General features: G+C 33.7%; 1 protein-coding gene across 1 annotated transcript; it reads left to right on the top strand.

Moving 5' to 3' along the window:
- The first annotated feature begins 674 nt into the window (after positions 1-674).
- On the top strand, positions 675-2,287 carry LOC140014668 (uncharacterized). The gene is made up of 3 exons (XM_072065752.1): positions 675-1,556; positions 1,647-1,718; positions 1,859-2,287. Exons 1-3 carry the CDS (start codon positions 675-677, stop codon positions 2,285-2,287), a joined length of 1,383 nt encoding a protein of 460 aa, XP_071921853.1.
- Positions 2,288-8,909: the final 6,622 nt, after the last annotated feature.

The raw sequence follows: 8,909 nt of genomic DNA, 5'->3' as shown, positions 1-8,909 counted from the left end.
AGCGGAGGATCATTTGGTTGACTTGAAAAAGTTATTTGAAAGGTTGAGAAGATATAATTTGAAATTAAATCCCGCGAAGTGCACTTTCAGAGCTCCTACCGGCAAATTATTGGGGTTCATTGTCAGTAAAAAGGGCATAGAGATAGGTCCGATAAAGATTAAAGCCATTCGTGAAATGCCAGTGCCAAAAACACAAAAAGATATGCAGAGTTTCTTAGGAAAGATTAATTTCATCGGTCTATTCATTGCTCAATTGACTTTTACATGTGAGTCTTTGTTTAAATTGTTGAAGAAAAATGTGTCATTGTATTGGAGTGAAGAATGCCAACAGGCTTTTGATAAGATCAAGGATTACTTGTTGCATCCCCCCCCCGATTTTAGTGCCATCCAAACCAGGTCGACCTTTGATTATGTACCTGTCTATGCTCGACGAGACTGTGGGATATGTCTTGGGGCAGCATGATGATTCTGGAAAAAGAGAGCAAGTCATTTATTATCTTAGCAAAAAATTCACACCTTACAAGGCAAAATACACATTTCTTGAAAGGAGTTGCAGTGCATTGGTCTGGACAACTCAGAAATTGAGGCATTACTTGCTTAGTCACACCACCTACCTTATCTCTCGTTCAGATCCTTTGAAGTACTTATTGGAGAAACTAATGCCGACCGGACGCATGACTCAATGGCAAATGATCTTTTCTGAATTCAATATCATTTTCATCATGCAAAAGGCAATCAAGGGTCAGGCTATAGCAGATCACTTGGCTGAAAATCTAAGGGAAGATGATTATCAACCGCTTCACACTTATTTTCCTGATGAGAAGATCTTGTTTATTGGTATAGCAGAGGATATGAATGAGCGATACTCTGAGTGGAGACTGTTCTTTGATGGTGTTTCAAATTCTTTCGGAGCTGGTATCGGAGCTATTATAGTATCACCTGAAGGAAAGCGTTATCCCGATTCCGTTAAACTACGATTTTTATGCACTAACAATATGGCTGAATATGAGATTTGTATTTTTGGACTCAAAATGGCGTTGGAGATAGAGATTAAGGATTTAATAGTGTTCAGTGATTTCGATTTACTCATGCATCAAACGCTCAAAGAATGGATCACTCGAGATTCAAAAATCTTGTCATATCATTGTAATTTACTAGATTTAGCAAAAAAATTCAGGAGTTTGGAGTTCAGACATATTCCACGTGCCAGAAATGTTTTTGCTGATGCTTTGGCTACTTTATCTTCAATGATTCAACATCCAGATGAATTGGTGATTGAGCCTATCCAGATTCAATTGCAAGAAAAGCCTACACATTGTTTGGTTATGAAAAAATCTTCTGATGGCCGTCCCTGGTACAGCAATATTAAGGAATTTCTCAAAACAGGGTCCTATCCTCCAGGTGCTGATGCAACTGCTAAAAATTTCTTGTGCAGATTATCATCCAAGTTTTTCTTGAATGGAGATGTGGTCTACAAAAGGACGTCAGACTTGGGCCTTCTAAGATGCGTCGATGAAGAAGAAGCAGATTATTTGATGAAAGAAGTGCACAGTGGTGTATGTGAATCACATATGAACGGGCATTTATTAGCAAAGAAGATCATGGAATATGATATTTTTAACTTACTATGGAGCATGATTGTATAGATTTTGTCAGAAAATGCATTAAATGTCAATTGCATGGGGATGTTATGCGCACTTCCCCCACAGAATTACACAGTATGACTGCTCCCTAATCATGTTTAATGTGGGGTATGGATATAATTGGAACCATTGACCCTCCTGCTTAAAACGGGCATCGATTTATTTTGGTGGCAATTGAATATTTTACTAAATGGGTTGAAACTGAGTCTTGCAAGCATGTGACTAAGAATGTGGTGACCGATTTTCTAAGGAAACACATCATTTGTCGTTTTGGTATGCCAGAGACATTAATCACTGACAATGCTAAGAATTTCAACAATGACATGGTAGATAGATTGTGCGAGCAGTTCAAAATCAATTATCAAAATTCTACTATTTATAGATCACAGATGAATGGAACTATGAAGGCCGCAAATAAGAACTCGAAGAAGATAATCCGTAAAATGATCGAAAGACATCGGGATTGGCACAAGAAGCTCCCCTATATATTAATGGCATATAGAACTGCTATTCAGACTTCTATTAGGGCAATGCCTTACAACCTCATGTATGGAATAGAAGCAGATTTGCCGGCTGAGGTCGAAATTTCCTCATTGCGCATATTAATGGAGGCCAAACTAAATGAAGCAAATTGGATTAAATAACGTCATGAGCAATTGTCTTTAATTGATGAGAAAAGGTTAAAAGTCATTTGTCATGGTCAGTGCTATCAAAAGAGAATGGCCCGTACTTACAACAAGAAGGTCAAAGTGTGACTATTCGAAAAAGGAGATAAAGTGTTGAAACGGATTTTGTCAGTACAAGAGGAGGCCAAAGGCAAGTTTGCACCAAATTGGTAGGGCTTTTTTATTCGTCAATATGGTATTGTCTGGTGGAGCACTTGTTCTCGCAGAAATGAATGGACAAGTTTTCCCTCAACCGATCAATTCGGATATGTGTAAAAAATTCTTTATCTGATAAACGGAAGTTTTCTTTTAGAGTTAATGGGAAGAATGGAATAAAAGTCAGGTTTTCTTCCTTTCCAATTAAATATTCTATGCCTAGTTATCCCTTTTGAACTTTCATAATAAATTATTTCGTTTGACAACTCCTGAGAATCGCAAACCCCACACTGGGGCAAGTTTGAGTTAAAAAAGAAAAGAGAAATCTCAAGAGGTGAAAAATGATAGACAAGAAAAAAAATGAAAAGAAATTAAAGAAAAGAATCTCAATTAAAAATAAATTTGGGCAATTTTAGTTTAATCCTAAATCGGGTTAATATGAAGATGCAACCTCAAGTGATTTAAACATTTATAAAATTTGCCTTCAAGTCTTAACCATTTGTTAGCACCTTACCTGATCACATTACGAAAAATCGAAAGTCCTGACTTCCATTCTTTGTATCACCTCTTTAAAGAAATTTTCTAATCAAATGACAAATGATGTCAATGCACCTTCACCAATTTTACAAAGGAATGATTGTTGCACTGATGCCGTCATTTCTTAAAACACATTTCTGAGTTGATAAGAGCTATCGGCAGGATTTGTTTATCAGGTGAAAATCCAAAAGCGCACCTTTAAAAAAAGAAAAAAAGAAAAAAAAGAAGGAAACAGAAAAGAAGAAAGAAAAAGGAAAAATGAATAAAAGAAGATAAAAAGGGTGGGGGTAACTTTAGTGAAAACTCGAAAGGGCGCTAAGGGTTTTATGTTGAAAAGTGAGCTTGGATTGGAATGGCTGAAGACTCAACTCATTTGAGTTTCTCTTCACGGTTGTAGTTTTGTTGCCGACATTAAACTCCGGATGAACGATATCCAAAGGGTCAAATGTAACATTTTGTTCGAAATCCAAGTGTTTTGGTTCATCAAACATAAATTTTGGAGTGTACAGGTTTATTTCGCTAAAGTTAATTTTCTTTCAATAAAGGTAAATGGCTATGGCTGTTTTTCATGTTACTAGAATTTCTATAATTTTTGTGTACATAAAATATTTTTTCATATGTTTCATGGTCTCATTTATCTCTTTGAATTTATCAAACGACAAACCCTATGATTTATTGAAATTGTTTGGATACTAAATGTCATATTTCATCAGCATTGAAAGTTATGAAAATTTGATGTTGTTCGCAGAGCAAAGTTGAGTTTTCGCTACATCGGGGAAGAATGTTCAAATACTCATGTTTACACATTTCTTGAAAGCGAATTTCATCAGATGGTGGTAGCATTATTTATCATATGATTATTTCTTTTGCATGTCCAAATGTCCAATAACATCACACTAGGGCAAATTCTCTAAAAAAATAGTTAACTTTCTCCATCAGAATCTTCGAAATTTTACAGAAAAGCCTTCTGCAAAAATCTTTCCAATTTTCATGGCAGTTATGGCAGGCTCAGGTTTTATCCTACTGACCAATTTTACGGCAGGCTTGAATTTTATCCCACTGACTGATGTTACGGCAGACTCGAATTTTATCCCACTGACCAATTTCACGGTAGGCTCGGATTTTATCCTACTGACCGATATTACGGCAGGTTCGGGTCTTTATCCCATTAACCAATGTTATAGCAGGTTCGAATTTTATCCCACTGACCTTTATATATTTATTTCAGTTCACGGCAGAATAACTACAGGTAAGTATTTGGTGTCTACATTTTTGTCTCAAGTTTCTTCGAAATTCAGATAAAGAGGGGTAAGCTGTAGACACCAAAATTTCAATTTTTATGTAATTCAATTTTAGCTTTATTTTTTATTATTTATTCTTTTTATTTTATTTTATTTTAGTTGATTAAGTTTGCAAAATGATAGTTAGTGTTTATTTTTTGCTTATTTTAGTAAATTAGATTCATCATTTTTCTTTTTAAGACATTTTTTGTATTAAATTTCTGAAAAAAAAAAAGAAAATTCTTACAAAAATTTGTTTTAATCTTTTTAAATTCAGGTACTTCAAAATAAAATGAAAATTAGTGATGCATTTAACATTTTTTTTGTTACCCTAAACTTTTTTTGAAAAATAAAAAATAACAAAATAAAAAATAGGTGGAGACCATACAAACTAGCTAAGTGGGATAGGTAAGGGTTAGACAAGTGTTCTTATTTTTTGTTGATACCACAACACTTGCTAGATTAGATAGCAGGACACTTGTTGATTTGGAAAAATTTGGAGAAAAATCTGAAAATTAGGAGGAAAGGAAGAAGCTACGGGAAAAAAGAGGGAGAAAGGAAGCAAGGAAAAGAAAAAAGAAAGGCGGCAGACGGAGGGAAAAACAAGAAAAAAGGGAGGCTACGGGGCTGGGAAGAAAAGAAAGCAAAAAAGAAGAACAGAGTAAGAAAAAGAGGGAAACCGAGAGAGAAAAATTTGGGAGAGAGCTTTGGGGCTAAACAAGAGAGAGCAAGAGAGGTAGGGAGAAACTACAAGAGATAGAGAGAACGAGAGGAAAACTCTAGAGAAACAAGAAACAAGAAACAAGAAAAAAAAAAAAAAGAAGCTGCGGAGAAGAAAGAGTTTGGGCAGAAAAAAAAAACTAAGAGAAAAGAGGAACCAGTAGCAAAAGAAAACCAAGGAACAAAGGAGAAGACGGAGCTGCCGTCGCTCGCCGAAATCATCCACCACCGTTGTCGTCAATCTTCACCGGAAAAACACTAATTTTTGCTAACGAATGTATGGAAATGAGAGTTATTGACCTGCTTGCTTCTCTCCTTTTTCTTTTAGTAAAAATTTCTTATCTCTTTCTGATGTTTATGCATTCGTGTGGAGTTGTAATTTCTGTTGTTTGTAAGAGAGTTGGTTAGGTTGCTGTAAATTTTAGGCTTGCTATTTTGCAAATCAATAAAATCGATTCAATTTTGTTGATGCACCTAACCTGTTTGATCAATGGCCTCTGCGTAAACTTAAGCCAAAGAAGTCAATGTGGTGATTTTCTGTGTGAGTGTAAGAGGAACTCTGGCCAGTCCAAAGCTGGCCAGAGCCTGTGAGTTCGATAGTTGGGGGGGGGGAAATGAAGTCAAGAAATTTTGGAGTTGATTTCTTCCGTTTTTGTTGTCTTTTGTATCTTACAATGGTTTAGTGTGTACTTGTGCGTGTGGAGTGAAAAGAGAAAACTCCAGCCAGTCCAATGCCGGCTGAAGCGACGATTTCCAGTTTTTTCGGTGAAGTCTCGGTGAAGTGACGATTTCCAGTCCAACCTTTCTTGTCTTTTAGTTTCTAGAATCTGTTTTCTCTCCGTTATGGTATGATAACCTTTTTGGATGGCTTGATATGTTTAATGAAAACCCAGAAACCCGCGAAGAAGATGAAGGCTTCGACTAAGATGCCTGAACATTTTTTGAAACTTCTGGTTAAACCCTCCGACTTTTACTTAATTCTGATATGGCCCAAAAATTGGAAAAATCAGTCAATTCTTGTCCTTTGAAGTCTTAATTTTTATTTGGCATATTATAATATGATTTTTTGGATAGATTGCATGTGAGTTTTATGATGAAATTTAAGGTTTAATAATTTCTATATATTTATAATTTTAATTTGAGTTTTAGCGAAAAATTTAAAGATTTGGGTAATATTTTTGTGGATTTAATTTATTTTGTAAATTTTAGCAATTAAGTTTGATAAGCTTTATTTGGGGCTCTTAATTTCATTTTCCTTTAATTTTGACCCTTAAGATTTTATGATGATAATTTGACCCCCAAAACTTTTTTTTCAATTAGGTCCTTGTTTGTTTAAAATTTTCTGAATATAGGTTGTTTACTTTCATTAAATACTTTAATTGATTCAATTTCATGTTTATTTTCATATTTTATGATTATTTGTTACTTAAAGTGGTGCCTTAACCATTTTCTTCGTGTTGGAGGGTAGAAATAAGGGCAATTTGACTTCATTTAATCATCACTTCAAAAGGGAGGTACCCCTATTATTATTATTTCAATGTTAATTACGTGTTTAACACATATTTTTATATGTTTCATTTATTTGATTTAAATGTTCATTCAAATTTTCTTATATTTGTTTAGTTAATTTTTATAATTATTTAAGAGGCATTTAAATACCTCAAAAAATGTAATAGATAGGATAATTAGATTTGTTTTATTACATTTTTCCATTTTAGATTGTAATTAGATCCCCTATTGTAATAGGTAGGGTAGATAGGATTTTTTCATCTCCCCATTTTAGATTGTAGTTAGATTTCCCGTTGTAGTAGGTAAGTTTTGTGTGTTTATGTGGCTTATGTGTTATATGTTTTACCCGCTTTCCTAAGCATTTTTGCATCTAGATATTATGCCTATGTGTTACATGCTCTTATGTGTTTATTTGTTTTAATTTATACCTTATTTGTCTTACTATGTATTAAGAATGCATGACGTTACCACACTAGTCCAACGCTAGTTGTGGCTTCTCCCTCCGTTTACTTGCTAGTCCAACGCTAGTAAGAATTTCTAGAAATGGGTTAGTCCAACGCTAGACCCTTAGATCATTCGTGTGTTAGATTCATTTTTGTGTGATATTCATTATATTTTCATGCATATTTTTATTTTTAGGATCTTTTCTCATTTGTATGATATTGCCTATTATATTATCCCCTGTCCTCTATGTGTTAATCATATCATTTAGAATTGCATCTTATTTAAGAAATTGTAAAATAAATTAGTTCATTTGCTTGTCTAGATTAGGAGAATTATTCTTCAAACATGAGAAATGGATGATTATAACTTTTTAGTTTAAATACTCATTAATCCCTGCATAAGAAAATTATGTCACAAGTTTTTGCCTCCCATACCCATTATGTTGCATTCCTCATTTTTTGGCCACTTATACCTATATATATATATATATATATATATATATATATATATATATATATATATATATATATATAATTTAACTTTCTTTTCTTTTAATTTCATCATTCGCATACTCGTGACCCCTTCAAGGAATTATTTTGGCTTTCGCAATTAATGCGATTGGTATCAATTAAACCCTTGAATGGATATTTTTGTCCCTTTCAATGTTTTATAAATTTAGATTTGCATCCATATAGGAAACATCCAAACGTGATAAATTTAAGGGTTAGATTAAGAAAATTTTTTTATTAAACCTCGCAACTAGCTTATATTAAGTTGAAAGCGTGCCTTAGATTTGAGTTAATCAAACCTTTGCCTTCGCTTTCTTCAACCGTGACTCCCGAACTCATTTTCTCTTGTTTTTCAAAGACCTGGAGTTGTCGAAAAGGGTTTTATTTTATTTTATTTTTGTTAAAAAACACTTTTGGGTGATTTGGTATACCAAAACTCAATACCAAGTGGCGACTCCTATTTTTCTTAAAAACCCTTTTAGACTAAATTTTGGATCTAAACTGTCGCATTTTTTAAAGTCCCATTCTAGGTTCTTTTCACTTATTTTTAAATAAAAATCACATCTTTTATAAATATTTATTTTCATCACGAATAATGGGGCGCAACATCCTGTATTGCTGAATAGAACACCCACGCATAGATTAAGCATACAGGCATTCAACCCATTTTCATTGGAGAACATGCAATTTATTTATATCCATTAGTTTGTAAAAGGATTTAATGTAGATTTTGATGGGATCAAATGGCTATTCATGTACCTTTATCTTTGGAAGCCCAAGCGGAGGCTTGTTTACTTATGTCCCCGTTTACTTATGTTTTCTCATATGAATCTTTTGTCTCTGCTTGTATCCTATTTCAGTATATCTCTATCTATTGAGAATCCCATTTCAGTATGTCTCCATCTATTGGGATCCAATTTCAATACCAACACAAGATATGCTTATGGGGCTCTATGTATTAATGAGCGAGTATCGTCGAGCTATTTGTGTTAATAGAATTTTTTTTTAATAATTCCTGCATGCAATTGGAGCTTTTCATCAGAAACAAATCAATCTAGATAATCTTTTGTGGTTCCAGTGGCAACTAGACCAACACGTTATTGCTTCAAGAGAAATTCCCATTGAAATTCACTATGGATTATGAATTTTTATGGATTTATTATGAGATTTATGGACACTTATCTAATAGTAAAAAGTTTAAAAAAAGAAAAAGAAATTCTCTTTCTATATATTCAAACACTGTTGGTCATATTTATCTTTATCCAAAAATTGAAAAACCATACAAGGGTGTTTTTCATGCCTGTTTAATTCTACAATACCGGTGGGAATTCAAGTCTCTCCAGTTCAGCTAAGATTATAGTTCCGGAATTTCTACGTGAATCAAGATCAAGAAAAAAGGAAAATTTTCAATGATTGATCATAACCCACTATCGGTTCCTACTCGAC

The sequence above is a fragment of the Coffea arabica genome, chromosome 9e (assembly GCF_036785885.1).
Source record: "Coffea arabica cultivar ET-39 chromosome 9e, Coffea Arabica ET-39 HiFi, whole genome shotgun sequence".
Lineage (NCBI taxonomy): Eukaryota > Viridiplantae > Streptophyta > Magnoliopsida > Gentianales > Rubiaceae > Coffea > Coffea arabica.
This window is presented reverse-complemented; position numbering and strand designations above follow the sequence as displayed.